Source organism: Umbelopsis ramanniana (genome assembly GCF_025399195.1).
Source record: "Umbelopsis ramanniana AG unplaced genomic scaffold K450scaffold_22, whole genome shotgun sequence".
Lineage (NCBI taxonomy): Eukaryota > Fungi > Mucoromycota > Umbelopsidomycetes > Umbelopsidales > Umbelopsidaceae > Umbelopsis > Umbelopsis ramanniana.
Genome location: NW_026252108.1, coordinates 63,443 through 91,301, shown reverse-complemented (window position 1 = coordinate 91,301; position 27,859 = coordinate 63,443). Strand labels below are relative to the sequence as shown.

The 27,859-nt window shown below is 43.7% G+C and overlaps 12 protein-coding genes across 12 annotated transcripts; 4 read left to right on the top strand and 8 right to left on the bottom strand.

Moving 5' to 3' along the window:
• Positions 1–7: 7 nt before the first annotated feature.
• On the bottom strand, positions 8–2,433 carry K450DRAFT_237744 (uncharacterized protein). The gene is made up of 6 exons (XM_051588476.1): positions 2,020–2,433; positions 1,858–1,943; positions 1,506–1,788; positions 1,326–1,435; positions 1,195–1,258; positions 8–1,129 (listed from the first exon to the last, which is right to left on the bottom strand). The coding sequence occupies exons 1-6, from the start codon at positions 2,297–2,299 to the stop codon at positions 165–167; spliced, it is 1,788 nt and encodes a 595-aa protein (XP_051445290.1). The 5' UTR covers positions 2,300–2,433; the 3' UTR covers positions 8–164.
• A 65-nt stretch (positions 2,434–2,498) lies between these two features.
• Positions 2,499–3,495, top strand: K450DRAFT_271139 (uncharacterized protein; the record flags this gene model as incomplete). The annotated part of the gene is made up of 8 exons (XM_051592994.1): positions 2,499–2,514; positions 2,733–2,793; positions 2,865–2,887; positions 2,951–3,035; positions 3,110–3,165; positions 3,229–3,260; positions 3,323–3,380; positions 3,449–3,495. 8 exons carry the CDS (start codon positions 2,499–2,501, stop codon positions 3,493–3,495), a joined length of 378 nt encoding a protein of 125 aa, XP_051445289.1.
• Positions 3,496–3,720: 225 nt separating this feature from the next.
• On the bottom strand, positions 3,721–5,337 carry K450DRAFT_198674 (uncharacterized protein; the record flags this gene model as incomplete). Its single annotated transcript, XM_051584580.1, has 4 exons — positions 3,721–4,236; positions 4,314–4,699; positions 4,777–5,173; positions 5,269–5,337. The coding sequence occupies 4 exons, from the start codon at positions 5,335–5,337 to the stop codon at positions 3,721–3,723; spliced, it is 1,368 nt and encodes a 455-aa protein (XP_051445288.1).
• Positions 5,338–8,832: 3,495 nt separating this feature from the next.
• On the top strand, positions 8,833–12,270 carry K450DRAFT_237723 (uncharacterized protein). Its single transcript, XM_051588475.1, has 3 exons — positions 8,833–9,231; positions 9,309–11,416; positions 11,514–12,270. The coding sequence occupies exons 1-3, from the start codon at positions 9,055–9,057 to the stop codon at positions 12,112–12,114; spliced, it is 2,886 nt and encodes a 961-aa protein (XP_051445287.1). The 5' UTR covers positions 8,833–9,054; the 3' UTR covers positions 12,115–12,270.
• Positions 12,271–13,768: 1,498 nt separating this feature from the next.
• On the bottom strand, positions 13,769–14,333 carry K450DRAFT_237717 (uncharacterized protein). Its single transcript, XM_051588474.1, has 2 exons — positions 14,208–14,333; positions 13,769–14,114 (listed from the first exon to the last, which is right to left on the bottom strand). Exons 1-2 carry the CDS (start codon positions 14,296–14,298, stop codon positions 13,915–13,917), a joined length of 291 nt encoding a protein of 96 aa, XP_051445286.1. The 5' UTR covers positions 14,299–14,333; the 3' UTR covers positions 13,769–13,914.
• A 308-nt stretch (positions 14,334–14,641) lies between these two features.
• K450DRAFT_237713 (uncharacterized protein) lies at positions 14,642–18,210 on the top strand. The gene is made up of 8 exons (XM_051588473.1): positions 14,642–16,700; positions 16,778–16,915; positions 16,986–17,023; positions 17,094–17,171; positions 17,238–17,326; positions 17,400–17,412; positions 17,485–17,545; positions 17,606–18,210. The coding sequence occupies exons 1-8, from the start codon at positions 15,023–15,025 to the stop codon at positions 18,001–18,003; spliced, it is 2,493 nt and encodes an 830-aa protein (XP_051445285.1). The 5' UTR covers positions 14,642–15,022; the 3' UTR covers positions 18,004–18,210.
• A 1-nt stretch (position 18,211) lies between these two features.
• Positions 18,212–21,124, bottom strand: K450DRAFT_280022 (uncharacterized protein). Its single transcript, XM_051593350.1, has 12 exons — positions 21,024–21,124; positions 20,833–20,939; positions 20,673–20,750; positions 20,476–20,603; positions 20,258–20,407; positions 20,114–20,194; positions 20,014–20,047; positions 19,634–19,944; positions 19,083–19,551; positions 18,949–19,021; positions 18,679–18,874; positions 18,212–18,609 (listed from the first exon to the last, which is right to left on the bottom strand). The coding sequence occupies exons 1-12, from the start codon at positions 21,044–21,046 to the stop codon at positions 18,334–18,336; spliced, it is 1,926 nt and encodes a 641-aa protein (XP_051445284.1). The 5' UTR covers positions 21,047–21,124; the 3' UTR covers positions 18,212–18,333.
• A 42-nt stretch (positions 21,125–21,166) lies between these two features.
• On the bottom strand, positions 21,167–21,950 carry K450DRAFT_237705 (uncharacterized protein). Its single transcript, XM_051588472.1, has 3 exons — positions 21,669–21,950; positions 21,449–21,589; positions 21,167–21,381 (listed from the first exon to the last, which is right to left on the bottom strand). The coding sequence occupies exons 1-3, from the start codon at positions 21,750–21,752 to the stop codon at positions 21,241–21,243; spliced, it is 366 nt and encodes a 121-aa protein (XP_051445283.1). The 5' UTR covers positions 21,753–21,950; the 3' UTR covers positions 21,167–21,240.
• Positions 21,951–21,959: 9 nt separating this feature from the next.
• On the bottom strand, positions 21,960–23,308 carry K450DRAFT_237704 (uncharacterized protein). Its single transcript, XM_051588471.1, has 4 exons — positions 23,088–23,308; positions 22,965–23,024; positions 22,532–22,891; positions 21,960–22,445 (listed from the first exon to the last, which is right to left on the bottom strand). The coding sequence occupies exons 1-4, from the start codon at positions 23,128–23,130 to the stop codon at positions 22,285–22,287; spliced, it is 624 nt and encodes a 207-aa protein (XP_051445282.1). The 5' UTR covers positions 23,131–23,308; the 3' UTR covers positions 21,960–22,284.
• On the bottom strand, positions 23,105–23,872 carry K450DRAFT_237700 (uncharacterized protein). Its single transcript, XM_051588470.1, has one exon. The coding sequence runs from the start codon at positions 23,754–23,756 to the stop codon at positions 23,217–23,219; it is 540 nt and encodes a 179-aa protein (XP_051445281.1). The 5' UTR covers positions 23,757–23,872; the 3' UTR covers positions 23,105–23,216.
• Positions 23,873–23,884: 12 nt separating this feature from the next.
• Positions 23,885–25,886, top strand: K450DRAFT_237693 (uncharacterized protein). Its single transcript, XM_051588469.1, has 8 exons — positions 23,885–24,046; positions 24,298–24,312; positions 24,432–24,458; positions 24,550–24,565; positions 24,717–24,748; positions 24,862–25,136; positions 25,240–25,580; positions 25,650–25,886. Exons 1-8 carry the CDS (start codon positions 24,032–24,034, stop codon positions 25,700–25,702), a joined length of 774 nt encoding a protein of 257 aa, XP_051445280.1. The 5' UTR covers positions 23,885–24,031; the 3' UTR covers positions 25,703–25,886.
• On the bottom strand, positions 25,861–27,841 carry K450DRAFT_237687 (uncharacterized protein). The gene is made up of 7 exons (XM_051588468.1): positions 27,443–27,841; positions 27,292–27,379; positions 27,124–27,231; positions 26,825–27,059; positions 26,635–26,754; positions 26,446–26,559; positions 25,861–26,368 (listed from the first exon to the last, which is right to left on the bottom strand). Exons 1-7 carry the CDS (start codon positions 27,673–27,675, stop codon positions 26,136–26,138), a joined length of 1,131 nt encoding a protein of 376 aa, XP_051445279.1. The 5' UTR covers positions 27,676–27,841; the 3' UTR covers positions 25,861–26,135.
• Positions 27,842–27,859: the final 18 nt, after the last annotated feature.

Below are 27,859 nucleotides of genomic sequence, written 5' to 3'. Positions count from 1 at the left end.
TGGAATACCGCATAACAGTGCTGTCTACCGGCTTTGGAAGGTAAAAAACGCACTAAAGAAGTTGTTTCATTTTTCATCGTTAGCGGTGAGGGGATTTATTTTTAATTGTAATAAAATGGTGGGGGAAAAAAAAACTTTGTTAAATGAAGATATTTGGTTATTGTTTAACCTCTAAGAGCATTGAGCTTGGGAACAGCGCTAGGATATTCTTGAGCAAATCGGATTTGAGTCTTGGTGGCTTCAACATACGAAATAGCGTGTTCAAGTTCAGCCTCCGTTCTGGCAAGATCGATAGCCATCTCGTAATAACGTACAGCTTCAGCAGGCTGACCTTGCTCCAACAAAATTTGAGCCAAAGATGCAACGGCGGCGTCACACAGAGGATCAGCTTCCAAGGCTCCCTTGCAAAGATCCATAGCTTGTTGAACATCACCTCTGACTTGATACATCAACATAGCCTTGTTAATATAAGGTAATGGGTTCTTAGCATCAAGTTCCACAGCCTTGCCAAACATCTCCATAGCCTCCTCGATCTTTTGTTGATCAGCCAAAAGTTCACCATAATAATTATGAACATCTGCATTGTTTTCAAACTTCTTGAGAGTGTTCTTGAAAGTTGCCATAGCAGAAGAAATAGAGCCGAGCTTGTATTGAACAACACCAAGCTGAATATGGCTGTAGACGAATGAATCATCCAACTTGATGCTCTCACTGTAATCCTTGGCGGCAGCTTCAAAGTTACCATTGATGTAGTTAACTTGTCCACGATGATAGTAAATATCAGGGTTGCTAGCGTCAATACCAATGGCATCTTCGAATTGCTTGAAAGTAGCAGCGATGTCACCTTGCTCCATATAGATGCTGGCACGCTTGATATAAGTTTGGACGTATTTGGGATCAAGCTCGATGGCCTTGTTGAATGCAGCAACGGCACCCTTAGTATCACCCTTCAAGAAGACAAATGTTCCCTGCATGTTGAGAGCCTGAGCTTGTTGCGAGCATCCCAACTCAACAGCCTTATCAAATGCATCCATAGCCTCCTCATACTTCTTTTCCTGCAATGCCTTACGGGCACGGTTATAATAAGCATCACCACTTCCATCTTCAGTGGAGGTCATGGGAGTTTGATCTAGAAAATAGAGATTTTTTAGTTCATGACCCGTGTCAGATGACAACGTGATGAATGTCGCATACCTTGGTGGAAAGAATCAAGATAAGCTGAGACAAAGGTAGGTGATGGCAACTTTTGCTTCTTGGTCTATTGACGGTACATCGTTTAATAAATAAAATAGCGTTACAACATAGCATGATGACCGAGCACATACCTTGATCAACTCCTTTGCTTTCTCCTCGGAAACCTTCTTCAACAAGCGTTCCATAGCCTTAGCAGCAGTCTCATTCTTGAAACCATCAAGAATGCAGACACAAGTGAAATCTAATGATTCAGAGACAAAGTCGTTAATCAATTGCCAAGCCATTCAAGCAAAACAGGCTCGAAACATTACCATAAAGTGAATCCGAAAGATTGCCCTTCTTTTCCAAAGCCTGTGCACGTCTGTTCAATGCCTTGATATAAGTAGAGTCCAATTTCAAAGCTTCGTTGCAATCAGCAATGACTTCATCGCTCTTTCCAAGATTAGCGTAGCAAGCAGCACGGTTGGAATAGAAGATGGGATCCGGCTTGAAAAGGATAGCTTGAGTATAGAAGTCGATAGCCTCCTGATACTTTTTGCTACTAAAGAAAGAGTTTCCCTTAGCCTTCAAGGCACCAGCAGCTTCAGCGCGATCCTAAATTTTATACCAAAACAAACAGTGAGTTCATTGTTGTCAATGGGTTGGCGACAAACGTGTACTTACAGCGTCAGTAAGCGATGCAATTGCTTCAGGAGTCATATTAACCCAGCCATCAACAGATGATGGTTCAGAGGTTTTGTCAGCTTTGCCTAATATTCAAAAGAAGCGTATGCGTCAGCTGGTAGGTTCCTAGGGTGTTCAAGCAAGTTGTAAGCGTAATTTTACCGGTTGCATCAGAGGCAGGCGCTTTTCCTTTGCCAGTAGCTTCGTCAGCCTCCTTCTTCTTGGAAGAAGAGGACTTCTTTTGCTTCTTGGACGATGAGCCAGCAGTTAAATAGTAAGCACCGGCACCAGCGACAGCAACGCCAGCGAAAACAGCGGCGTAAAACTTCCAGTCCTTGTCTTCAAAAAACTTCTTGATTCTCTCGGTTGCAGGTGATGCATCGGTAACTGTGGTGTTGGAGGTAGCTGGACCACTAATGTCTGGTTTAATGACGGCGACCATGGCTGTCAATGAGTGATTGCAAAAGTGAACGAAGTCAGCAACCAAAAAAAATAAAAATCCCTGGGTGAGTATTTGGCGGCAGGTGAACTTGCACAATTTTTGCAGACCAAATGACGTCGCTGACACTCACTCAGACTGGCCCGGTCTGCTTTTCCCGCTCTGCCCCTCCACTGTCCCACAAAACCCCTTCTTAAAGTCAATGGCTGGACTACGAAGTAAGTTGTTGTCTAGCGTATTGGAAGAGAAAGTGCCTGTGATACAACTTTAGGCTTTTGGATTGGTCTGTCAAAAACTCACCACTTGCTCCTGAACTTACTCTCATTCATTCGTGTGCATCGTCGGAACTGAACAGCGTAAGCTATTTTTGATTCTCCATGACGAAACAAACCCAGTACCCACTAACACCTTAGACTCTACTACTTTAGTATCATAGCTCTTGCCTTCGTTTTGGCTGTTGGATTTTTGCTTGTCATATTGTCATGTGCCTTATATCAGTAAGTTCCGATCTCACTTGGCAGCTTTTATGGTACCCCGCAGACTCATCTTTTTCCCTTTACATCAATAGTAACTGGTGGCCATTGTTTGTTGGTATGTTATATATCATATGTCATCAAGGGTTGGATCGGTTTTGGTAATTGTTCTCTTGTCTAGTTGCAACCTATGTACTTGCTCCCCTTCCAAACGCCTTGAGTGCACGGTGCGCAGGAGGAGATGACTTGATGTCTGATTACCACAAGTAAGTCATTCGGGTATATCTAGATGAGACACTTTCTATGTCGGCTAACCATGCGAAATTACGCGTACAATTAGTGGTGCCGTTGATGCTGGCGAATTTATAACCGGGATATTTATTGTCACAGGATTTTGTAAGTAGCAATCACAACGAGCCATCCTCAAAAATGTGAATACTCACTGTTTCGAATTGATAGGTCTGCCCCTTGTTCTTGCTCATGCAGAAGTGGTAAGTTGCTGCATTTCTACCACCGTAAACCGTGTACAATGTCTAAAACAAATGTACTTTAGATAACGATTCCAGCAATGGTCATGAGCATCATTGGCGGCATTTTAGTATATGGCACCAGTATGTATACGCGAGAAGGACATTTGTGACATAGCCGAATTTTTTTACTCATTGCTTTTTGGTAATAGTCATCGCATACACGCATTTCTTTGCAAATGAAGGAGAGGATTTCTAAATCGTAACCTGCGAAGGCACCAAGAAAGCATCATGGCTGCGTTTACCCTTCGCTATGAGCGAATTTCATTGCTGTATATCTGTACAGATGGCTTAATATAATTACTACAGAACGAAAGCAGACGAAAAATCTGTAAAATAAATGAAAACGAACCCAAAAAAAGAATTGGATGATATCTATCGATGTTGATTTAAGTGGGATTGCTGCTTTGTGATGTATAAAATTCTAAAATCTGCTTTCAATACTTTCAACCTCCTTGGCGAGTTGATCCCAAGTTCCTCGAGCATAACGGGCTGCTTCAAATGATGAGACCATTTCACTTGTCATACGGGTTGGATCATTACCTTTCCAGAAGGTGCCGATCATGTTGGATATACATTCCCTACGAGCCTTGATGTGGTTGCCGTTGGTGCTTATGCCCTGGCTGAGGCCATAGTCCCGTATCCGAGATTTGACTGCGACGTAGACATTCGTTACGGATGTTAATCCGCTAACCATAAGTGAGAAGCCGATATCTTCGCAGTTTAAGTTGGCATCGACATATTCGTGCAAAGCAGGGTCCATGAGACAAGTATAAGCGAATAAGTACTCTGATCTGATAAACATGCTCTTTGTCAAGACAACAGAATAGGTTGGTCGCTTGTTATCTGCCATGGCATATATCGCTCGACCATTGGTGGAATTATAGCTGTGAAATCTTGGGAAATGACCAACGATTGAATGTTGCCGATTCTGCCACACCTAGTGAGTTTGTTGAGCATGGTTAGGATGTCATCATGCATACACACACCATGGTTAATATTGAGCCTGGAAATTACCTGGAAAGAAAATTCCAAATCCGGCACAGATACAACAATATCGTCGTCCAAAATGTATACAGCCGACGTTTCCAAGCCCTCGATTGGATTGAATCGATTGTTGAGCGAATCAAATTGCTGCCGGAGTATCACTAGTGGTTTGCGTAGCTTTTCCTGTAGTTCTTGAAGTTCCTTGCTAACCTCCAATTTCGGATTGTGCCATGTCAAGTAGATGGTATGAACCAAATCAGATGTTGCCAAGTGCCTTATTAGCGTCGTGACATGATCAATGCGATCAGGATTGTATGTACTAAGCAGAACCGAAAACTTGTCTGTGATAGGGAAGAACTTTGACAATTGTTTTTGGTTACACACATTTCTCGTTCGGTTAATACTGTTGCTCAGTCCTACAATGGGTTGAAAAATTGTAAGGCTTTCCAATGTTACGAATAAGGTGGACTAGAATGCCCATTTACTATCATACCTTTGGATCCGTTAAACAGATACTGAATGACGTTGCGATGGTGTCTCCATTGCCACATACTATCGGGATCCCAATTCTTCAGCCAAGCATCGTCTTGAGCAGTGTACCAGTTCCAAGGCTTGATATTTCCATCGAACATCAAAAGTTTAGCGTCCTGTAGCGTGCGTGGTTTGTCACCTACCAACCTGACAACAGAATAAGGTATGGGATAGAATGTGTCGGCCATCAAATAGGTACCTAAAACTCCATCTGTAGAACTATGCTGATGAATAGATAGCTTTAGTAGCTTGTCGTACGTTGAGCTACTTGGTTTCAAAATGATCAGCTTCTCGATGTTGTTTGGCCAGTTTTGTAAAAGCAGTGAGTTGGCTGGTAAATCGAACATGTCGTCAAAGTTCTAGATTAAGATGTCAAGTCAAGTGTCAAATGACGTTATGAGTACCTAGCATTGAAAATAAGCAAGGCCAATTAAAACATCGAAAGACAACATACATGGATCATAACACTCCCAGAGTCGATATAGATGATCTTCTTATATGATGTCAATGACCATAGAGCCATCTTGGCGACGTTACAATCAGCGTTATGTACTCGTACAACTACGGCGCCCAGTGACAGAAAAAGCCCTTCGTAATGAGAGGAGACATCGTCATTTAGTGCAGCCAGTATTGAATAAGGCGTTTTCGAAGTTTTTATAGAGTGAATTAGAACAAGTGCATGTTCAACCTTGTGCACGAATTAAGATGGAAGTATCAATAAAAAAGAGTTAATAAGCACTTCATAATAGATAGACAGACGGTGTTTAACACCATCAATTTCTACATTGTTTATCATACCTGATCGGCATTGCAAGCAGATGTAGCGAAAGCGAAATGGTTTGATTTAAGGTCTACTGACATTGTAGTGTTATCATCACTCCATCCGTTCGAGTTTTTTTGCAACATAGAGTGGTCATTGGGAGACCAGTTCCATGATTGAGGATACAATTGACCGTATGTCCATATTATGAAGACGGCAACAGCGCAAGCCGCCAAATAGACAGGAAAGCGTCGCAGGGGATTCATGATTGATTTTTTGAAGAAAAGGAGATAAGAGGAGAAGAAGAAAAAAGATAGATGAGACGAAGATGTCCGGCAGAAAGGCAGTTTATCATACTGCAATAATTGACCGCACGTTGGACAAACAGGTCATAATGCTGAAATGTCGGGAAAAAGGATATCTGAGAAAACAACATCAGTCACGCTTGAAGGAATAAGCAATATACGGAAAATGAAAAGAATGTTGTCAAATGCAGCCTTCATTGGCTGAATAACAACAACACTCGCGACACCATGGACTCGTCTTCACGAATATACTTTGATTTCAGTCTATCAGCTTTCATCATGACAAGTTGACCGAGAATCAGAGAGATATGGATGTTGAAGCGAGTACGATAGCCAAGTATTGCCAACCAGCTTCTTCAATATGCCACCGCCATACCAATGGATTTGCCCGGGTTACTGTAGCCTGCAGCATCAAATACCGTATATGGAAAAACGGGTTTCTGCCAAGAATGTTTTGTCGGCAAATTGGGTATTTTTCTTCCACACAAGGACGTATTCTCATCTCATGCATCCTCATATATTGCACCCAATGCAACCAATGAGCTATTCCACAGTACAAGGCATATGTTACGCTGGTTAAGGTTCTATTACTCCGCAGGAGCCTTCAAGCGATACCACACTGGTTGTTTTAGCCAATTACCCACTTACTCCCTGTACGTCCGACTTTATAAATGGCCATCATTCTCGGCTTTGCGTTACAGAGGTGGCGAATTTTTCATCGACTTCTACCTGAGTTGCAGCTTGTAGATTCACTGTTACTTACTTTGCTAACCATTACGTGGTACGAGTGCCAGGCGTCCGATTGCCACGTTTTAGATAACAAAGGATGGATGTGTTTTAAAGAGTAGGATCAGGGCATAATACTCTCGTCTTTCAATCTCTCTACACACCTGGATGCCAATTCCAGCAAACCTTAACTGACCAGTGACTTCTTGGGACCGGTAGCATTCCAAATCGCCAAAGTGCTCATAACTCAATGGGTTATGAATTGCCGTATGCACCAGTTCCTATGATCCACCGCCTTACTAAAGGCGTTGCAAGCGAATGTAAAGCGCATGGTGATAGTTACTCTACCATAATGAGACTAACAACCACTTACACCAACACCTGAAGTTCATAGCCCCACTCCCCACACTGCAAGCAAAGAGAAATCGTATGATGTTGTTCATTGTAATGATGAGATTCGTATCTTCCATCGTTTTAGGTGTAGCTAAGGGTGAGCAGATCAGATAAGAAGCCATAGCGTTTGGTGAAAATAAAATAAAAATGTGCAATGTGCAAGTGGAGATTCATCTGACGACAGCCAACCCTTATGCGACCGTTTCTGGTAGCGGATATCGAAACATAACATGTACGATTGTCACCGCTGCAAAATACAAATCACCTGCTATGCTCTTGTGCCAGTGACGATGAAATACTACGGATAATAATGCAACGTATGGTGTAAAAATTACATAGGATTAGCAGGTAAGACAAAGAAAAAGTTCCATTGTGTATGCGTTCCAACCAGCGTGGTACACTTTCGCCAGCAGTGCTGAGTTAGGAAAGCTCTGAGAAAATGAGATCACAGGAGTTTTAAAAGAGGCAATAGCAAAGAGTCCATGGTTAAGGTAAGATAAGGAACAGTACCTTCATTTAGGAACCAGGACCATCATTCACTCACTATCTATCGGGTACGTGTTGAATTTTCTCGTTTTCAAACCGCTCCTATGCTTCCCTTGGAGAAATCTCTTTTTGTAGCGGGCAATCCGGTGAACAAAGCGCAGATGTTTCAAGGCCGCATGGTACCAAACTCTGTCTGCACCACAATGTAAAAAATCGTTCATGCAAGATGTAACCAGGATTTTCGGTCAGAAGGTGCATCGACCGGATCCGGCAAAGCCAAGCTCTTGTTGAGATATCACTTCCGAGACACTCCAATATGCCTGTAATCGTTTGCTTTTCGGATAACGGCTATAGGGTTGTCTGGGCATGGAATGGATATGTAAACAGTTGCCCCGCTCCGCATATTTTGGTGGATGGCGCGCAACCAGAAAATAAAGCAATGGCGTTTTCTTGTTATGATCCACAGTAGGCAGAGATTTTGTAAATGTACCTTCTATACACGCCGCCACCTCGTAATCCATTCACTAGTCTGTACGCATAATGAAATATAGAACTCATTCAGTCGTACGTTATGCTTAGAAAATTCGCATGAATTTTTCTTTGTGGTAACTGGCAGTTATGAAACATCAGGGAATATACTCAAGATACGGCATTCGAAGCCATGGCTGATCGCATGACCAGGGCTTTTCGCGTCGTTTCTATGGTATGAAGCAGGGACATTTTCTGATCATAAACCATGCGCCCTAGGAGGGGATTTAGGGCAGGGATGTGGTGGTGGGGGGGTGGCAAATTTTGTAGCGTGGATGATGAAAAAGATGATGGCTTACTCGCACAGAGCCAGTCCCCCAAAAAAGACTGACTCTATAAAAAGCATATCCGTTTTGCTCCATATAGCAATGACGACTTTGTATTTAAGAACGCTAGGACAACCCGCGATTTGGATTTGCTGGCATCTCTTTCTCCCATTTTTCCCGCCCTTTCTGGTCCCTCATGAAGCTTTGGTCGTTATCACTCTTGGTTTTTACTCTCTTCATGCTTGCCCCCGTGCAATCTATTCCTATCGACACTGATCTTGTATCAAGCCCATTCATACACCAACTTCAGTTGAAGAAAGGTCAAGCTGCCAGGGTGCGTCAAAGGAATAACCAGGTGGAACAATGAAAACCCTTGCTAGCATGATTTTAATCCTATGTCACGCGCGTGCTGGCTAGTCCGAGCGTTGACTTTTTGTTTATCCATATATCAAATGTACATATCCGTAGAATCTATGTATTAATCTTGACTTTTTGATCAAAGCGTGTTTGTTGCAAAATATACATATTTCCAAAACCAACTGCCCCCATCGTTACTCCATATTTCGTTGTACGCATTGCCGTTGGCCGCCGCCAAATCAAAAATAGCTCGGTCGTACAGACCGAAGAAGAAGAAGCCAACGTCCGCGCGCAAAAAATAACAAGGCTTTTTTTAAAAACCACTTACGATCTTATTCTCTCCATCTCCAGCCAGCGATGCCTAGTGCATCCTCCCTTTAAATAGACCCCGTCTCTCATTCCCTTTACTTGGTCCTGATATGGCTTCCAATAATTATCGTCCACCACCTCAACACTATTATCCCTCATCTCCTCCAACCCGTTATGCATCTCCAACATTGTCCGAGCAGGGATCCATGCGAAGCATGGCCTCTCCTCCTCCAGCATATCAACAGCCATATCTCAATGGATATGGCAACAACAATCATTATAGACCTGTAAGTGCTTATATGAAATGGTTCCACCCACCCACACTTGGGTACTAATAAAGTTTCCTCATATTTTTTTTAATTAGCAGCTGAACTTGCCGACAAATCGAAATTCAGATACTCTGAGTACATTCATTCCCAACGCGCCGCTTCTCCGCAACTTTGACCATCAATATTCAGGCACACCGGACAGCCAGAGCCAAAATAGCTCATATCCTTCCTCCAGTCCTCACAATTCCATCCAAAGCAGTGGTGGTCCTCCTTATCATTCACCTACCCCATCTCATGCCACCATCGCCTCTAATGCTAGTCAAAGACCTCTGCCCCAGAGAAAATCGTCGTTGCGGGGAAGAGATCCACAACCCATCGATATGAACCGATCTAGAAATCCTCAGCAACAACCCAATGGACCACCCATGTCACCTACGCCAACCCAATCTCAGTCTACTCCTCCTCGCAGAACACACTCTTTAAGAAATCGAAATCCAGCCGCCAATCCCACTCCAGGCAACTCTACACCACCTATGCCACGCTTGCTTACTCCTCAGAACCACATGGGAATCCACGAGGTTTTGGAAGCAGAAGCTCGATCCAATGATTACTCTCCATCACAGTCCTCAAGCCAATCTAGTGATACAAATTCGGTCACCAACCCACGGATAAGGCAATCGCCACAGAAGCAGGCGTACAATCTAACTGTCCAACCTCCTCCAAGATCAGCGTCAAGAAATAACCCTGTACCATCCAAATCTTCGCCAATCGTACCTCATGCTCGATCTCCAGCCAATGCTAACATACCTTATCCTCCTTTACCTGTTCCACCCAAACATACCAGCGAGGAAAAGGGTAAAGGTGTTGCTGAAGTACCACAGCTAACGGTAACACCCGAGCGGCCGCAAAGATCAGATCGCCGGCCTTCAGTTGCGTCCTCGGGCAGTAGTCCGAAGAACTCTGTTATTTATGATAATAAGAACCTGGATCCCATCGTTGGTGGTGTTCAGCGAAAACATAACTCATATGTCTCGACGGTACCTTACTTGACACCATTTGAGGCTATGCAACGTATACATCCCGATGCCATGCACATTCTTATTACCAAGGCGGTAGCGGATTCGAAGGAATACGGTGTCTTGTTTGATTCACAGGAGCATGAGGAGTTCAAGGCCGAGTATCGACGACTTGACTCACGCGTACGCTCACTAGCTGATTCTCATTCCCGCGAAATGCGAATCTTGCATTCGGCTCAAGATTTGCTTCGAATGTTGGAGCAGCAGCAACAATCTGGCGGACAAAAGGTGTCGCGGTCCGCCTCCTTCCGAACCAAAGCCACCCATCGTGAACTTGCCGCTGCTAGTGAAAAGGTGCGTGAAGCCGAGGCCCATGTAAGGAATATCACCACTGAGCTCTGGCATGCGTTTTCTCGCATGAATGAAGTCCAACGACGTATTCTGGAACACACCGCAGCCACCTTGAATGTCGGTATGAGAAGATTGGATGATGGCAACAAGAAATTGATGCTACGTGTGAAGTCAGCCGAAGCGGGTGTATGGACTGTGCCAGAGGACGTGGATGCTCGCATTCAAGATGAAATCGCCAACATCTCAAACACCACCTCCACAGGAGAAACCGTGATGGATGAATACTCTAAATTATCGCCTATTGGCTCTGCATCATCACCTGATGTGATCTATGTTCGAATGAAGGTATTGGAAAAGGCTGTCCAAGAGCTTTCCAAAAAACAAACCGACGACGCCCTTCCTGAAATTAAACATTTGGTTCATGAACTATGGGAAAAGAAGTGCGGTTCAGATACTCAAGACCAACCCTTGTCTGTTGTAGAAGAATTACGTGACCTTTCGGAGAAGGAGGACGCTGTTACTGAAAAGCTTGCAGTCTCTTCAAATATGCCTCATCGTCTGACCATGGGAAGTGAATTACGACACGTGCTGGATTCAAGCTTACTTGAGCTCACTGGTAACCTGGGTAGTCTGGATAGCGATCGTAGCTCGGAAGGACCCATGTTTACCGATTTCCAGAGCAAAGGTACTTCCTCTGTTGCAACCTCAATCGATCCCCCGACTGTAAAGCCCGAGTCTGTCACCGTTGCTGAAATGCAAGAGATGTCTCATAAGCATGAAAAGATGATGGAGGAGCTTGAAACGGAATACGAAGCACGCCTTCATGAAGAAGTCAGGTAAGCTAGAGATCATGAAGTTTTAATTTGAATCTGTGTACCACGTATAGAAAGTCAATCATGTCACTAACGATACTTTTACCACTTTTTCCCCCAGCTTCCGCAAAAAAATGGAAACTGAAATGGACTCACAACGGCAGCAGGTAACCAAGTTGAATACCATTGTGCAAGATCTGGAAGGATTGATTAAATCCAAGCAACGAGATCTGGATGAACGGGATGTTCGAATTGAAAAAGAAAAAGAAAAAGCGGCAAAGATGACTGCAGAGAAAGAGGAAGCGATAACGGATATAAAGAAGCAATTGACCAGTGTTCAAAGCCAAAGGGCCGAAGCCGAAGAAAAGGTGAAGGATCTGACGCAACAGCTCGAAACCACCAATTCGTACAAGAACAAGCAGCTGCCTGTCCCCAACAAAAGGGCCAACAAAACAGATACCATGTCCGCGTTCCTGACAAGCTACCTTGATGACAGCGATGACGATGAAGACGACGACGATTTGCCCGCTTTGCCCAGCCATCTTCGTAGTCGATCGCCTGTGAACAGTCGCTCTACTCCCTCGCCCAGCGCTGCCCGTCCTCAACTCCCAGCAGCCGTTCGCAGTCGTCCAAGCTATGACTTAAACCGCGATGATATCGCTAGTGTGAAGAGCCAAGAAAATGCCCCTAGACAAAATATTCCGTATGGTGTACGGTTTTAAAATCTCCCCCCCCCCGCCCGATACAGTTCATATTTATATACATACCATGCTTTCCTTTATTAAACAAATCCCTGCCCTACCCGCCATTTACAAACTATTGAATCATCCATTATTTATAAACAGAGACCATAAAGGTGTTTACGAACACAAATGGCTTGATCTATAGCCAAGGAGTGTATTAAAATACAGAAAAAATTATCGTCCTGCCAACATCAACTATTTTATACTATAGATACAGCTAGCTCTTTATCGCAATGAGGCCAAGTTGTGAGCGTAAGCTACAAGGAAGCATCCAGATTAGCACTTTACTATCACACATTCGTCACTCCTGCCATTGATCTCTTACCATTTCCAGTTCGCTCTCCACTTGGGTAGGCTTTATGCGTCTTCATAAATCGTCCACTGGGAGCTGGTATTTCACGCATAGGTCGGAATCTCCAGCGCCCTTGACCTTCTGATACGGGTGGCTCGTCGGATTGCTGGCTACTTGCAAACGATGGAGCATTACCCACAGGTGCCGGTGGACTATATGCTGCAGTTCTTGGCTTGTTACCCATTGGCAATTGTGGAGACCGCATTGACGGACCTCCAGGCGGTGGTGGAGGGGGTGGAGCGCTAGGTGCAGCTGGCATGTTTCGCTGAGGAGGTGGTGGAAGCGTTGATCTAGGTGGTGTAGCCATCGCTGGTCGACCTGGTGATGCAGCAGAGGGAGGCGGCGGCGGTGGTGGTGGCGGTGGTGGAGCAGGAGTAGAAGGACTAGAAGGCATTGCAGGCGATTGAGGTGCTGATGATGACGCAGAACGAGGTCTACCTGGTGGTAATGGTGGTACAGCCAAGTTGCTAGGGCGGGGTGAAGAGGTGTTTACAGAGTTCGCTAGGCCAGGAATGGGTACCGGGCGGTTCGGCCGCGACGATAATACTGATGGCGAAACGGGACTATTGAGCGGTGAAGGCACAGGCTTGGGTGGAATCGGTAAGTCCCTTTGCGGTGAACTACTTGCGCGTGGTCTTCCTGGTAATTTAGGAGCCGCTTTAGCTGCTGCAGCAGCGCCAAGTCCAGGCGGAGGTGGGGGTGGTGTAGCTGGTGCTGCATTACTTGGCCGTGGTCGACCAAAACCTGGTAGTGGCGGAGGAGCTGCCGGAGCAGACGGAGTAGTCCTACCGGGCATCGGGGGAGGTGGGGGTGGCGCAGAAGGAGCAGCACTACGTCCAAAAGATGATGGAGTAGGTGGCGGTACGGCTGGCGAGGCTCTACCTGGCATAGGCGGCGGCGGTGGAGGTACAGCTTGCGAAGGTTTACCGGGCATTGGGGGAGGTACTGCCGGAGATGCCCTGCCTGGCATTGGAGGTGGGGGAGGAGGTACTGCCGGGGACGATCTGCCTGGCATTGGTGGAGGGGGTGGAGGTACTGCTGCAGAAGACCTGCCTGGCATTGGAGGTGGTGGAGGTATTCCTGCAGTGGGTCGTCCGGGCATTGATGGAGGTGAAGGTGCGGATTTACCGGGCATAGGCGGAGGTGGTGGGGGAGGTGGTGGAGGTGGTGCTGCTGAAGAGCCGCCGCCCGGTGGTGGTGGAGGAGGAGGAACACTTGGACGACCAGGAATGCCTGGTGGTTTGGAAAATCTACCAGGAGTAGATGGTGCTGAAGTTTTGGGAAAAGTGTTGAAGTTCGACCGCGGCGCCTGAGGTGGTAATGCTGGGGCCGAAGGTGTATCTACACAGTCAAGTCATGAGTATCAGACACTATTTAACTTGTGCTTATCCCGTATCTATAAATTCAGTATATTTGCATCCACCCGCTCACTTACTTCGACCAGTTTCAACAGCTGAGCCTTGAGTCTTCTTCAGTGTTGGCATACCACCAGCAAACAGGCCACCGAGTTGCGGGGCTTGTGGAGCTGCTGCCGCTGGAGCAGTAGCTGTCTTCATACCACTTCCACCCATGGGAGGTGGTCTAGCCATAGCAGTTGCTCCCATTCCTCCTCCTGACGGTTTAGCGTCTAAAAAGCACATGACAACCAGTCAATATTTCAATCCCTCGACGTTTTGAGACATCCGCTCATTCTTCGTCACTTTACTAAAATTCCACTTACCGACAATGGGTGCTGATCTGTCGTTGGTTGTAGCCTTTTTGAGTCTCCTTCCCTTTTGGATCTGGTCCAGTAAAGCATTTCTATCGGCCATCTTGTATGGTAAGCGGAAAGAGTTTGTCTGAAAGCCAAGCTTTACCGGCACACAAAAATTATGGAGGAGTTGATGTCATGCACAATGTGTGACCGATTTGGTAATTCCCGCGAAAAACGAAACCAGCTTTGCAGAAGTCATGCTTTTAGCCAAGAAACTTGAGCATCCAAGACGTCAAAGACCCTGATAGTTACGTACGTTGACGAACGAAACGATCATTCTATGCTCTGTTATAGTTAATTCGAAAAGTACTGCATCAGTGTACTGGTAGAACACCATCAATCACACAAAATTTACGGTGAATAAACTTCGTGTTTGTAATTTTAAAAACATTGTCCATGTTCCCGGGTCTTACATTTAAACGCATGTCTAGAAAACATTGCCTTCATTGAAATGAAAGATAGTTGTCTAACATAATCTATGCATAGATGATCAAATCTACCCTGATAATATAAGCGTGTTTGATCTGAATTGAGCACCACGCGTTGAAATGAATAATGCAAGGATCTATGAGACAGAGTCGCATGCCCTTGAGTAGAAAGAACGCTCTAGTATGGGAAAGTACATTCGGTATCATGTAACCGAAATGATTTAAACACATCACGCATTTTAAACGAGACTGTTGTGATCGCCGCCTCATAAACAGTAAAGTGACATTTTATCAACATATTGGTTTTGTAAAAACAGCGCTTGTCCCTTTCATTTTCTGTTTCTCTCACAGGAAATGACTGTTTCAAACGACCATGGAGAAGACACTGACCTTGAGAAGGATATAGCAGCTTATAATCGCAGTGTTCAACACCCAAATGTTGCAGAAAGAGTACGCCAATTGGTTTCTCCTCGCAGAAGCAATGAACTGAAGCCACAGCATGTTTCGTTTGCGTTCAACCCTCAATATTCTATTTCCACACCATCTTTATCGTCAGTACCCCAGATTATTGTCACCAATTCACCCTTGCAACAATCAAATAACTCTCAAGGCTTAGCACAAGCTATAGCAATGCCAAGTACTATCGAAAGACCACATACTTCCCCACCTGCCACTCCGACTATGCCTAGCCCCGTAATATCGGAAGATATTGATTATACTCCGAGAACATCCATTGAAGACTATGAACGGCAACGAAGAAAATACAAAACAAATTATGTTGCAGACACGGACGACGAAGATGATAGAATGTCCAACGTAGATACTTTGTACGGCTCGGCATCGGTGTACTCGGAAGATGAGGATGACGAACCGGTTGCAAGCTTTTCATGCCGGTGCTGTCCGTCATGGTGGCTACAGAGATCCAAGCTGTTTCGAAGGATTGTCACCAACGCATTGGTTTTCATTTTAATCTTCGTCCCGGGCATTGTTACGAGGCTAGTTGTCTCGAAAGATTATACCATATTGGATATTCCTATTGACCGCTGGACGGAATTTCTTTGCTTGGTTTTCTTTGGTTTGCACGTTTCCAGACTATTCGTCTACGTAGTCCTCAAGATAACATGGCTATCCACCGCTGGAAAAGCACAAGCTAGGATTGAAATGCTACAATTTGTGCAAATCAACATTGCCCTTTGCGTCTGGTCAGTTGTATGCTTATCTGGCTGGCATTACATAATCAAAGCACCTGCATGTCCAGATAATCAATGTGGGGATGTAGGGAAATTATTTGCCATTATTGGTAACGCCATTGAAAGTCTAGTCTGTGCATGCTTTGCATTCTGCTTAGAGCGTATCGCATTGACGCAGGTATCCACAATTTTCAAGAAGGGGGCTTATCACGACCGAATAGTACAGTGCCGGTTTGAGGCAGACATGATGGAAGCCATGCTCAAATGCCGACATATCGACCGAGTGGAGCGAAAAATGGCCAAGTCGCAAGGCCGAAGACCATCTGGCAGTGATATGTTTGATCTGAATGTCTCAAATGCCAGTACGAGGCACAACTTTGGCCAAGTTCTAAAGTCGCAGCCAGAATACCCATCTCAACTTGTTCACTGTTCATCAGAATCACAATTTGGAGCAGCACCATCGATTGCAACCAGAATAAGCGTAGAGCTTGAAGAAAAACTGCGAAAGCCTTCAAAGGCTGGTTTAATTATTCCAGAATGTCTCCTTGACGGAAACAGTAGTCAGTATGGGGATCGGAAACCAGCAAATATCAATATGACACAGATGGCAAAGTACATTCGCCAAATTCGCAGCAAAAAATTACTCAATGTGATTGGATCAATAGAAGATTCAAACAAGTATGCCAAGAAGATCTTTTTCCGAATATGCCCCCGAAACAGAGCCTATATAGTACCAGATGACTTTCAGAGAGTTTTCCATTCAAAGCATACTCAAGAATTTGCCTTCCAATTGCTGGACAAAGATATGGATGGCAAAATTACTTTAACAGATATGCGGGAAGGTAAGATTACACACATTATCACAAGCGAGATTAATATATCATTCTTGGTAAAGCCAATATATTAAAATGTCCTTCAGCCGTAAGACGGACGTATAAGGAAAGAAGAAACTTGGCAAAAACGTTATCGGATCTAGAGAGCGCAATTCACAAACTTGATATCATCTTCAAGACCATAACTACAGTGCTGCTGCTGCTGGTGACCATGTTGGTGTTTGGTAAGCTTAATGCCATATTAGAATTACATGACCAATATCACAGAGATTAAATGTATTTTGAATTTTATAGAGGTCAGCGTTGTCAGTATTATCGCCTCATTTTCTTCGGTAAGGATATCTTTCTTTTTTACCTTGCTCACTATTGCATGCAATTAAAATGGATAGTTTCAACATTTAGGTGTTTGTGAGCATGGCGTTTATACTGGGTAATTCGGCCAAAAATGCTTTTGACTGCCTAGTCTTTCTTTTCATTGTGGTAAGCAGATATGGAATTGGTGAAAACGAAAGACGTGGCGAGACTCATCCTAGTCTATTTTTACAGCATCCATTCGACGTCGGAGATCGCATCATTCTGGACAACAGAATTTATATAATCCACAAATTACATATATTAACAACAGTGCTTGAGAGGTAATGAAAACGGCTTTTGTATGATTCCATAGCATCCTCATCTGCTAACGAAGAATTTTCTATCTTGCTGTAGAGGTGATGGCCTGGTAAGTTTCTGAACTACTCAATGCATTGACAAAACGTTTGGCTCAGACATCTAATCTTGCTGAAACGATTAGTACTTTTATGTTGCAAATCATATCCTTGCTCAGCAGTTCATCGCCAACATCAGGCGTTCAGGTATACATTTGTGCTTGTACGTACATAGCTTTATACCACGACTAACGATTTGTTCTGAAGGTGACATGGTGGAGGAGATTCGACTTGACTGCAACAAATTAACGTCAGCTGCCCAAATATACGCTTTGAGAACCAGCCTTGGAGAGTTCATTACTCGCGACTCCGAAATTGCCGACTACCGAAGTGCAGATATTATCATCGATGGTGTTCTTGATGGATATAGGTTGCGTATCAATATTCAAATGACTTGTCGAGGAAACTTCCAAGACGCAACCCGCAAGAACCGCCGTAAAGTCCGTCTGTTCCTATTCTTGCAAGACCAGATTCGTGATATTGGAATAGACTGTCGCCCAATGACAGTAGTGGACTCATCCATAATACAGGAATATGACAAGTACCAGGCCGCTGACCCAGTCATAAGCGAAGCTCAAAAAATAGCCCAATCTGTCCGAGGCTAATCGTAGGCTTTATCTTAACCCCTATTGTATGCTCATTTTTCATTACCTTGTATAATAATGGCACTATCGTCCAAGTATACCACATTTGTGCCATGTTTAACTATTTCTACGGTTACTGGTCATAAGCAATCGATTCGCATATTTCATAAACTTCAGCATCTTTCTCCTACTCCATCAAGTATAGCGTACAGCACACAGTGGGGTTTGTGAAAAGGCAGAAGAGTAAACGCATCTCCTAATAATAGCATTTTTATTTATTTTATAACCATCATCTAGTTGTAGTAGCCTAAATGTAATGTAATATAGCAAATAGTGATCCAACCATAATTTTTAGGACAGATTCTTGAGAGGAATTTCTTCAACTGGCTTTTTAATACTTGCGTTCTCGACAGCGACTTGTTCGCGATCGTTTCCAACAGGTACCAATTTTGGCCATTGCACAAACTCAGATCCATTCTGGACGATATAACGAACTCCCGATACGAGGACCGAGAACCAGAAAGAAACTACCAACAGATACATAAATGTTGAATTGCTTCCGGAAAATCTTGGGAAGATAAGGTTGACCAGGAGCATGATGAAGGCGAAGATCAGAATGGCAGGAACCTTCAATGCAAGGCAATTAGATACTGCTTATCGTATAGCACTAGACATGGTTGTTTCACTTCTACTTACCACTCGTACTCGAAGTGCTTTTTCAGTATGGAATGGACTGACGTATTTCCCTGCCACAGCTGCTTTAACGGAGAAGTTGCCCAAAAACAAGTCAAATCCATCTTGTCGGCTACCATCAAGATAGTTATTCTTGACATATCGAGTGGCGGAGTTGCTGAAGTCTTGTAAAGCTCCAGCCTTGGTTCGTTGACCAGTTCTGTATTATTCGGAGATGATTAGGCATTCGAGTATTCAACATTTTCGGGCTGATCTTTCGGTTATTCCTATTACCTGGTATAATCAGTCTTCAAAGCGCCAGTGCCAGAGTATGTGAAGCTGACGGCATCAGCATTGTCGGCCCAAACTAAGACAACGACTTTAGTATTGATCATTGTGCATAACTCTCTACCACCTGAAACACTTACTATTGCGGAAAGATACCATAAAGTCTTCGTGTTCTTCAATCTTTTCCTTCACATCAAGGACCTTGATGTCACGCAGTTGCTGGTTAAGAACATGGCGAGCCAATGTGCTTTGCACGACGTTGGTACGGTCGAGACAATCCATGCAGTTGGTACGGACGACTGAGGTTTGTGTCTTTTGGAGAACAGGATTTTTTAGGTTGCTGGCGTCAAAGAAGCAGTAGCTTTGTTTTACCAATTCTGGCTCTAACTGATCCAACAACAACGAAATACGGTCCCATCTCATTTTGCGGCACTCGTGATGGAAATCGAAATGAGTGTAAATAAGACGACCGTCATTCAACTGCTCGACGTTGCGAGCGTAGGCTTGGCTCATTGGAAGTTCATATCCTTTCTTATTGACCAAGTTGACAAGGAGTTGTGGGCCATAAATGGCGATCTGCTCGTCAAAGTGAGCTCTGCTGGCCTCAAGCTAAAAAAAAAAAGAAAAGCGAGGTTCAGAGACAGTGTCGATATAAATTGATAAGTCACCCAGATAATTCGTATTTACTCACACTCTTTCGGCTATCTCCAACCCAAAGCTTTGGTGTATACTTTGAATTGATAATTTGAGACCAATAGACTGGGATAGATCCACGCGTTTGTACGTACGAGAGCTGTATTCTTCCCTCGACAACGTCAGAGGTGCTTTCTTTATCTCCATCATAGAGTACGATTTGTTCAGTTTCGACGAAGTTGGATACATGACCCTTAGCATCAATACCGCGAGAGAAGTAGCGTGTACCGGGGCGATATCTGCTACGACGAGTAATCAAAGCGAAGAGGACTTGCTTCTTGTTGATCTTAGTTGGGAGAACTTGCACAACTAAAATGATAAGATTAGAATTATGAGCGCTAGCAAGATATGCATAGTCCACATATCGACGTTACTTACAGCCTTGCATCACTGGAAGGATATATTTGTACAGCTAGAAATCAGAGTTATAACCATGTTAGAACATGTTACATAGAAATATGCCTTCTTCAAAACTTACCTCGGATGGATTTTCAGTAGTTTTGGCCGCATCAATCAACTTGGTAGAGATGAACTTGTTCCAGAAGAACCGGTCATCGGCCTATCAGAACCACAAAGTTAAGCATGGTATTTCATTATTCGTAGACAATAGTTCAAACTTTACCCGCTGTGAAGGAACTTGATTCATAGTCTCTTTGCTGAACTGCGCTTGCCTTTGAATAGTCTGTGTCAAGTCATAAGTATATGACATGTAGAAGGTATTGATCTTGAGATGATCTGTTAACAGATCTACATATCTCTGTTCATCGGCGGCCTGAAAGAAGGAGTCTGAAAGTTAAAATCCAAGTTCCATCTGCTCTTTTTACACTCCATATGACTAACCTGAGCAGGAGTCAGTGACGACAAGTCCTTTACAAATGGCACAATCTCGAAGGAAGTAATACGGTATATGTCTTGGCCGCGGATTTGCCCAACACGTTTCCGATTAGTGATGACTATCATATATTCACCTAAAAAAGGAACGTCGATCTACTGTCAACGGCAGTTGTTGTATCAAACCATGAGAGTTTCATAATTACCAGCTAGTAGCTTGATGAATCCCATGATACCATAGATGTTCCATACGTTCTCTCGAGTAGCGTGTGTCGAGGCTTCAGCTGAGAAATGTTTGAACTATGTTTAGTACGGTCTCTGCATGTCAGGGCCAATATTCGTATAATGAAGTACGATAAGACATACCAGTGCATTCTAAGGTTCCAGTAGATCGGTTAATGACAATAACCTCTCTCGACACCTCAGGGTCGTAGAATTCTGGGACTACAGTGAAGGTCTCTTCATTAATGTAGCTATAGAAGTGGTGTGAACCAAGACATCAAAGAATTAAAAAGATGCATTAAGTGTAGCACTACATCATTAGTGGATCTACTTACAGCTTGAGCGACTGATGCGACATGACTGGACACAATAGAGAAGGATGTTAAAACCAAAGCTCTCCACACCACCCCAAAAAGCAGTCAGTTGAATTGCCACGTGCAACTCATGAGCCGCTATGGAATAACCCACAGATGCAAGTATCGAAAAGAAGAAGGTTTTTATATGATACAAAGTTTCTATACAGTTCTATTGTGTAGTTTTTGTTTTTGGCTTTCAGTCTAATGGGACCGATATACGGTGACGATCTCGCGCAAGTCTAGCAAAGTCACTATAGCCGCCTACAAATTTGAGTTCATTCCCAGAACAGCCCTCATAGATGAATGGGGAAGTTGAATGATACCCGGCTTTTAGCTCCTGAAATGATGGAGGAACGAGTCAGCACTGGGACAATAAAAAACAAGTTTGAGCTCGTTTCACTTGCCTGTTGTAGTTGGTTCAAGCGATCCTGCCACTGTGCTTTCATATAAGCGCTGACGTCGATTTTAACATCCTTCATCTTATCTGTCAAACGATCACCGACATCTGTCGCTGCATGGAAATACGCACATGATAGAAACCCTTCCTACAGACAGAAAAAAAAATGTTGTAAGTGAGATGTCGCCATTCTAGTAAGATGGATCTACTCTTTACATGTTGCTTACAATGTGATAACAGTAATTCTTCTTTGAGATTTCGTCAGCATTTTCTTCCTTCCTAAATAGCGGCAGCCAGTCGAATATGCCCATGATATCGAAGTGATTGTTGATTTGTAGGATAGGTGCCTTGATGTTTCCTGGTAAATCAGTCGTTCTTTTGTCCCAGGGAAACGATTTTTTTTTGTATAGTGTGGGCAATCACAACTCCGCTGTAGTGGTCCTGACACCTGCAGGTACCAAGTACAATAAACATCAGAGGACACTCCATACAAAGTGCTTTCTTTTAAGCCACATCTACCTCACAATGTATAGCATTGATATGTTATATACAGGAAGCTATCACAATTTATTGTAACGCTTTTTCATCGAATGACAGTTCGTGTCGCAACGACAAGCATGGCAGACATGTCAAAATTTTCCGATCACTCGTTTCAATCGAGAAATCGGTCAAGCTACGGAAAGTCTGTAAAAGTGTTGCGGTACAATACGGTAAAACTTTCCAGAATGCTGGTCTAATTGAATGTAAGGAGGCGATCGATTACAGGTTTGCTGTGTATTGTTTTCTAAAGTTCCGTCCGCCAGTGGCATGCGTAGGACAAAGATACAGCATGTCAGCTTGATCTCATGGTGTGTCTGGCGCGCTGGAAGTTTTTGTAAAATACGAGTCGTGTTGAAACAAGAGACACTCATTGCCCCAGCTGGTTGTGTTATAGGCTAAACATCTTGCAAAGAGCTCCAAGCAACGACGATCGGGATGGTTGGAGTCAAACAGAGAGAATAGATCTGAAGCACATTTTTTTTTGTTTGTTAGCCACCACCACATTCCATGGGCCTTCCCACTACGAAAAAAAAGGGACCTGGGGTCTTACCATTTAAGGGAGGTTTGCGCGAGTGTTGACTTGCAACACTGGCAAACACCAGCTTCTCAGGCACATGGATGATTGAGCTACCAGCCTTGCTACGAGCCACAAGTAATAGCTCGTAAGGTTTACGATGGGTAGAATCAAGTGGCATGACAGGTTGACCCATGGTCGTCATTTTCATCCAATACCACTCTCCTACAAGCTCAAGATTCCATGAAGGAAAAAGTTTATCAATAAGAAATTGTTTGTATTTTGGACGGTTCGTCACCCACACGGCCACCAAGGCATCGGATGACAATAGTTTAGCCATTGGGATATCAAATAGAGCATAAATATCAAGGGTGTCATAATTCTTGGAGCGGTGGGCTGAGAGATAAAAAGATTTTCCATGTGAGACGAGGAAAGGCGATTTCGCGATGCGCTGAAAAGGACACGATACCTGATTTGTTCGGCCATGGTGGGTCGATGACGATAAAGTCATAGCCTCCTTGGTCTTCGGCTAAGTGAGAGTAGAGTATTGAGTGCCCATCATATTTGAAGCAAGTGCATGTATGCCACATACCATGAGAGCTTAACGTGTCCATGCTGTCATCAAGTTGACCCATTAAGAAGGTTGACTTGGCTGGTATCAAATACCGCTGCAGAGTTGGCTCCACCGCCAAGGTTACATATTGACTTGAGCGATTTCTTATTATGGTATTGTAGATTTCTGGCAACTCAATGCTATTGGTGTCTGATTGCAGCAAGGTTTAGCTGCCTTGTATATATTTTTATGATAGTCATTGGGTTTACCTTGTAAAGTCATGGTTCTTTCAGCTTGCTCGGGATCAAGTTGAAAGGCAAATGATTTCACTACCTTGACCAGTTCTGCGCTTTTAACGAAATCAATCATCGAAGGGTGGTTGATTTGCGATATCGCGCTTTCGTTATCAGGTTCACAAAGGGAATCCTTGATAGCGGGCCACGCGCTGATGAGTTCTTGCATACATTGTTCAAAATACGGCTGAAGGCTCTGAAATGTTTCCAATGTCTGCTGTTCTGTATTGCTAGGCACTGTTTTCCGTCGTTTGGCTCTTTGAGGCATGTCCCTTTTCGGCCCAAAATAAGGTTGACTTAGATTGAATTGGCCTGATCTCAACTTCCAGGTGTCCTGATCATTCTGTAAACCATGACTAAATGCTGGTCTGGGATCGAGTACGACAGTCTTGTCAGTTCTTGCTACTACACTCATCACCTTTTAAGGTGGGGGGCTCGGAAGGAAGTCCGAAGTTGGGGGAGCGAGGGTACAGCTTGCTTAAAGCTGTGTGTGTGTCTGACTTTGGGTGGCGTCGTTGATATGGGTTTTTGGGGGGAGTCATTTTTTTTTTTTTTTTTGGTCGGTTTCTGCTTGGCTTGGTGTGCGCTGCTGTATTTAACCTCCCGCCTCCTCGTCACGCAAGCTGCTTTGCTACTTTTTTTCTTTCTTCTCTTCCCTTTACACTTGAGAAATCAATCCTAATTATCGAAATGTCTTTGGATAACGTAAGTAATTCATTCTGACATTCGCCTACCTCGCCAAGATGGTCTTTTATCTGTGTATCCCTCCATTTCATCTTCATCTTGCTCAAACATCTCCTGCCACTTCACACACCACACCTTATTTTTTGGCTGTGTCGTGTTTCCTACCCTTCCTTTCCTTTCTTTCCGCATCCATCACTTATTCTTTCGACTTTTGACGTATTGCTTTCCTTTTGATGACATCAACGTTTACTAAACTATCTTCTGTTCCACAGAGTCGTGACGAATATGTATGCGTTTTACTTTGCTTTGCTTTGATAAGAAAATTATGAGAGGGAGAGAGGCTGGATGCGGAGTATGGGAATTCTGATATCATGCTAACGACTCCGTTTCAAAATAACTCTATTAGGTCTATATGAGCAAGGTTGCCGAGCAGGTATGTGTTGATGGCTGAACCTCTTTTCTTTGCTGCTGGTTACATAGCTAATATATCTTGCATGTTTTTTTTCTTTGTGACTTTTTAATAGGCCGAACGCTACGATGGTAAGCTGGCGTGATCTGAAATCCAAATAGCTAACCTTTTTTTTTTACACCTCGCTGGGGGAGTAAAAAGGAGGCGACTGTCATGGATAAGGGACAGCAGGGTTATCACCATGTGTTTGAACTGACAATAATTCTTCTTTACAATATGCAGAAATGGTTCAGTATATGAAGCAAGTTGCTGGTGTAAGTGAATCATACAGTGCGACATTATTTCATGGCTTGCCGCAGTTAGACCTAACTCACAATTTTTTCTCTATCCTCCTTCCCTTCCCGTTCTATTTTTCTTTTTACTTTAGCTTGGTGAGGAACTTACCGTTGAGGAACGCAATTTGCTCTCTGTCGCCTACAAGAACGTCATTGGATCTCGTCGTGCCTCATGGCGTATCCTCTCCTCCATCGAACAGAAGGAGGAATCCAAGGGTAATGCCAGACAAGTTGAGATTATCAAGGACTACCGTCAAAAGGTTGAGCTCGAGTTGAAGGATGTCTGCACTGATATCCTTAAGGTTCTTGACGAGTCTTTGATCGCCAAGTCCCAAGCTGGTGAATCCAAGGTCTTCTACTACAAGATGTAAGGGCCCGATTTTAATTTTTTTTTGAGAAATTTTTGGCTCTTGCCGCTCGTTGTCTCTGAAACATGCTCACATGCACTTTCCTTTTTTCTCACTCAATAGGAAGGGTGACTACCACCGTTACCTCGCTGAGTTCGCCGCTGGTGATGAACGCAAGGGTGCTGCTACCTTCGCACACGAGGCATACAAGGCTGCCACTGACATTGCCCAGACTGAATTGCCTCCTACCCACCCCATCCGTCTTGGTCTTGCCCTCAACTTCTCCGTCTTCTACTATGAGATTTTGAACTCACCCGACAGAGCTTGCCATCTCGCCAAGCAAGCATTCGATGATGCTATTGCCGAGCTTGACACTTTGAGCGAAGAGAGCTACAAGGATTCTACACTCATCATGCAACTCCTCAGAGACAACTTGACTTTGTGGACCTCAGACTTGCAAGATGGTTAGTATTAAGGAAGCCCGTGTGATGTCGTTGCTTCACTGACTAAACATATCTTTCGTTATTCTATAGAAAATGAAAACAGCAAGGCCGAAGAATCAAGAGCTGACGAGGAAGCACAGTAGACGGAGCGTGTGTTCAATGATTTCGCTACACCATGATGCTGATATAGTAAACCATTCTATTCCTTCATTCTATGTTTCTAATTTGAATTTCTTCTTCTTCTACTTCTTCTTCTTCTTCTCCCTTTCGATTGGTCGACAATGGCGTGTTTTTTATTCCTTCCTGCGAAGACACCATCTTTCTTTTTTTATTGGCAATTTGAACACACTCCTTTTGTTTACCTGCTGAATGGTATCCGCATGTTTCTCCGAAACTCTTATTGAATTCGTAAACCTTTTATCCCACCTTCTTCCCCGCCCCTCTTCCCGATGTTCCCCCTCCCATCACAAAGTTGCGACTATCCAATCAATCAAAATGCTCCAAAAAAAATATGAAAGAAAAATTTATAGCTTATAGATATTGCGTGCGTGTGTTGTGTGTGTGTCTATGGGTCCATTATTTCTGTACAAATGGCTCGTCATCCTCGTCACTTGAGTCCTCGACCTTCTGTCCTGCCATGGCTTTGTGGAAATCCTCTGCAAACTGGGCTATAGTTTGTCCATTGGACAAATCGACAACGTCTTTGGGAACCATGTTCGCTGAAAATGATGGGGCGCACCGTGCTCTCATGTTGGCCTCAACTTGGGAAGTAATGATTCGAATATCTGCGTTGTTATCGTCTGGTGAAACTGCAACCAAATTGTTAGAACCTGATTTTTTTTTTTTTGGCTTCACTCCCTGTTGATTCACCCTCAGCTCAACTTACTTTGATATAACTCTGCCCACTCGTACAAAAGGCCGTCAGTTGTTGGTGAAAACGGATTGAAATCAACAAGCTTTACCGTTCGTCGATTTTGCAATACGTATACATCAAAGACATCTAACATTGAAAAAAAAAATAAGTGATCCGTCCGTAATGACATACAGTGGTGGGGAATGAGAACACGATGCTTACAATTATCACTCTCGAACTGGTCTCGAACCCGGTCTTCGAAAAATTCATGTATCGTGGTTTCCAGTTCATCTTTCATGTCGGCTAAGAACTCATAGTAATTGATGTCCCGTTGTGAAATGCCTATCAAGCCATAGAGTATAAGAATGTTATGCCAACATTGCATCCTTTCCAATTACACATCATCTCTTACCAATGATTTCACGATTTCGTACGAAGCATCGAAATTCCATTGATGGGTGTAAGTCATACCATTTCCTGAGTACAAGTTCGTAGCTCTGGTCTGAATCGTAATGTTGCCCGTCGGTGCATTCATCGTATGCATGGCTTAAGTCATAATTGATAAAGTCAGAAGATTTCAATAGCAAGTAAATGTCGAATGCATTGGTGCACTTTAAAGATTGCGTTGCGGTAATCCATGCTGCGTCCTATAAACAAAACTATGGTTAGCAATGAACACAATAACTGAAATGATTACGTAAACACACTTACCCTTGGCGAACTCCAATTGAGCTTTGGGAAGATTGCACCTTCGTACTCTGCCACAGCATCTCGAATAGCATCCTCAACTTCCGGAAAAGATGGAGCATTGCTTTGCTCCTATTCACAACCGTTAGAATAAAAACACATATTTCAATTGAAAATTTTTGTTAGCTTTACCTCCGTTTCGTTTCCATCTGTGTCAAAGTCGTCTAAAGCGTCCTCATCATCGCTGTCTTGTTCCATCAGTCGAGCTGCTTGCGCTTGCCTGGGGTAAAGTTAGAAAATAGGCGCAAAGGAATACTTTCTTAAAATGTTCATTATTTCTTACCCTTCGTCGGGAAGATATATGCCATCTGCGTTCAAATAGTCAATGAATTCCTTCGGCAACGGTATCACACGAGATTTGAATGTGGCATCTCGAAATCGGCCGTACCAAGAAGAGAATCGACACCGAATAATATCCTCTCTGGTAATTTGTACTGGCTCAATGGCAATTGCTTCATCGGTGGGGGTTTCAGAGCTTATGCTGGCAGGCATGTTAAGTGGAGTCGAAATGTTCATGCAACTGATCGATCTTCAAAATTGTTGAAACTTATGCAACTTTTTGCCGGCGGGGTATAAAAGTTTTTCTCGGTCGACCAAGTTATGACAGCAGATGAATCATATTGTTCGCTTTCATATACCGTATTTGAATACAAATAGGCATGAAAACTTGAAAGGATTATTAATGTATAAAAATTGGAAA

What these genes read in the sequence shown, in the direction of transcription:
- K450DRAFT_237744 (XM_051588476.1), bottom strand. Translation starts at nt 2,299, where the DNA reads ATGGTCGCCGTCATTAAACCAGACATTAGTGGTCCAGCTACCTCCAAC. An exon ending in AAGCAAAGGAGTTGATCAAG is followed by an intron (nt 1,259 to 1,325) that starts GTATGTGCTCGG and finishes TACCGTCAATAG; the next exon opens with ACCAAGAAGCAAAAGTTGCC. An exon ending in TCTTGATTCTTTCCACCAAG is followed by an intron (nt 1,130 to 1,194) that starts GTATGCGACATT and finishes TCTATTTTCTAG; the next exon opens with ATCAAACTCCCATGACCTCC.
- K450DRAFT_237723 (XM_051588475.1), top strand. Translation starts at nt 9,055, where the DNA reads ATGGCTTCCAATAATTATCGTCCACCACCTCAACACTATTATCCCTCA. An exon ending in ACAACAATCATTATAGACCT is followed by an intron (nt 9,232 to 9,308) that starts GTAAGTGCTTAT and finishes TTTTTTAATTAG; the next exon opens with CAGCTGAACTTGCCGACAAA. An exon ending in CGCCTTCATGAAGAAGTCAG is followed by an intron (nt 11,417 to 11,513) that starts GTAAGCTAGAGA and finishes TTTTTCCCCCAG; the next exon opens with CTTCCGCAAAAAAATGGAAA.
- K450DRAFT_237717 (XM_051588474.1), bottom strand. Translation starts at nt 14,298, where the DNA reads ATGGCCGATAGAAATGCTTTACTGGACCAGATCCAAAAGGGAAGGAGA. An exon ending in CAGATCAGCACCCATTGTCG is followed by an intron (nt 14,115 to 14,207) that starts GTAAGTGGAATT and finishes TGTGCTTTTTAG; the next exon opens with ACGCTAAACCGTCAGGAGGA.
- K450DRAFT_237713 (XM_051588473.1), top strand. Translation starts at nt 15,023, where the DNA reads ATGACTGTTTCAAACGACCATGGAGAAGACACTGACCTTGAGAAGGAT. An exon ending in TTTAACAGATATGCGGGAAG is followed by an intron (nt 16,701 to 16,777) that starts GTAAGATTACAC and finishes AATGTCCTTCAG; the next exon opens with CCGTAAGACGGACGTATAAG. An exon ending in TAGTCTTTCTTTTCATTGTG is followed by an intron (nt 17,172 to 17,237) that starts GTAAGCAGATAT and finishes CTATTTTTACAG; the next exon opens with CATCCATTCGACGTCGGAGA.
- K450DRAFT_280022 (XM_051593350.1), bottom strand. Translation starts at nt 21,046, where the DNA reads ATGTCGCATCAGTCGCTCAAGCT. An exon ending in ATCAAGTTCCTTCACAGCGG is followed by an intron (nt 20,195 to 20,257) that starts GTAAAGTTTGAA and finishes TGGTTCTGATAG; the next exon opens with GCCGATGACCGGTTCTTCTG. An exon ending in AAGCACTTCGAGTACGAGTG is followed by an intron (nt 18,610 to 18,678) that starts GTAAGTAGAAGT and finishes CTTGCATTGAAG; the next exon opens with GTTCCTGCCATTCTGATCTT.
- K450DRAFT_237705 (XM_051588472.1), bottom strand. Translation starts at nt 21,752, where the DNA reads ATGGGCATATTCGACTGGCTGCCGCTATTTAGGAAGGAAGAAAATGCT. An exon ending in AGAATTACTGTTATCACATT is followed by an intron (nt 21,590 to 21,668) that starts GTAAGCAACATG and finishes TTCTGTCTGTAG; the next exon opens with GAAGGGTTTCTATCATGTGC. An exon ending in GCTTGAACCAACTACAACAG is followed by an intron (nt 21,382 to 21,448) that starts GCAAGTGAAACG and finishes CCATCATTTCAG; the next exon opens with GAGCTAAAAGCCGGGTATCA.
- K450DRAFT_237704 (XM_051588471.1), bottom strand. Translation starts at nt 23,130, where the DNA reads ATGGGTCAACTTGATGACAGCATGGACACGTTAAGCTCTCATG. An exon ending in GGACACGTTAAGCTCTCATG is followed by an intron (nt 23,025 to 23,087) that starts GTATGTGGCATA and finishes ACTCTCACTTAG; the next exon opens with CCGAAGACCAAGGAGGCTAT. An exon ending in GCGCAAACCTCCCTTAAATG is followed by an intron (nt 22,446 to 22,531) that starts GTAAGACCCCAG and finishes AATGTGCTTCAG; the next exon opens with ATCTATTCTCTCTGTTTGAC.
- K450DRAFT_237700 (XM_051588470.1), bottom strand. Translation starts at nt 23,756, where the DNA reads ATGAGTGTAGTAGCAAGAACTGACAAGACTGTCGTACTCGATCCCAGA.
- K450DRAFT_237693 (XM_051588469.1), top strand. An exon ending in ATATGAAGCAAGTTGCTGGT is followed by an intron (nt 24,749 to 24,861) that starts GTAAGTGAATCA and finishes TTTTTACTTTAG; the next exon opens with CTTGGTGAGGAACTTACCGT. An exon ending in GACCTCAGACTTGCAAGATG is followed by an intron (nt 25,581 to 25,649) that starts GTTAGTATTAAG and finishes GTTATTCTATAG; the next exon opens with AAAATGAAAACAGCAAGGCC.
- K450DRAFT_237687 (XM_051588468.1), bottom strand. Translation starts at nt 27,675, where the DNA reads ATGAACATTTCGACTCCACTTAACATGCCTGCCAGCATAAGCTCTGAA. An exon ending in CAGATGGAAACGAAACGGAG is followed by an intron (nt 27,232 to 27,291) that starts GTAAAGCTAACA and finishes GGTTGTGAATAG; the next exon opens with GAGCAAAGCAATGCTCCATC. An exon ending in GTGGGCAGAGTTATATCAAA is followed by an intron (nt 26,369 to 26,445) that starts GTAAGTTGAGCT and finishes ATTTGGTTGCAG; the next exon opens with TTTCACCAGACGATAACAAC.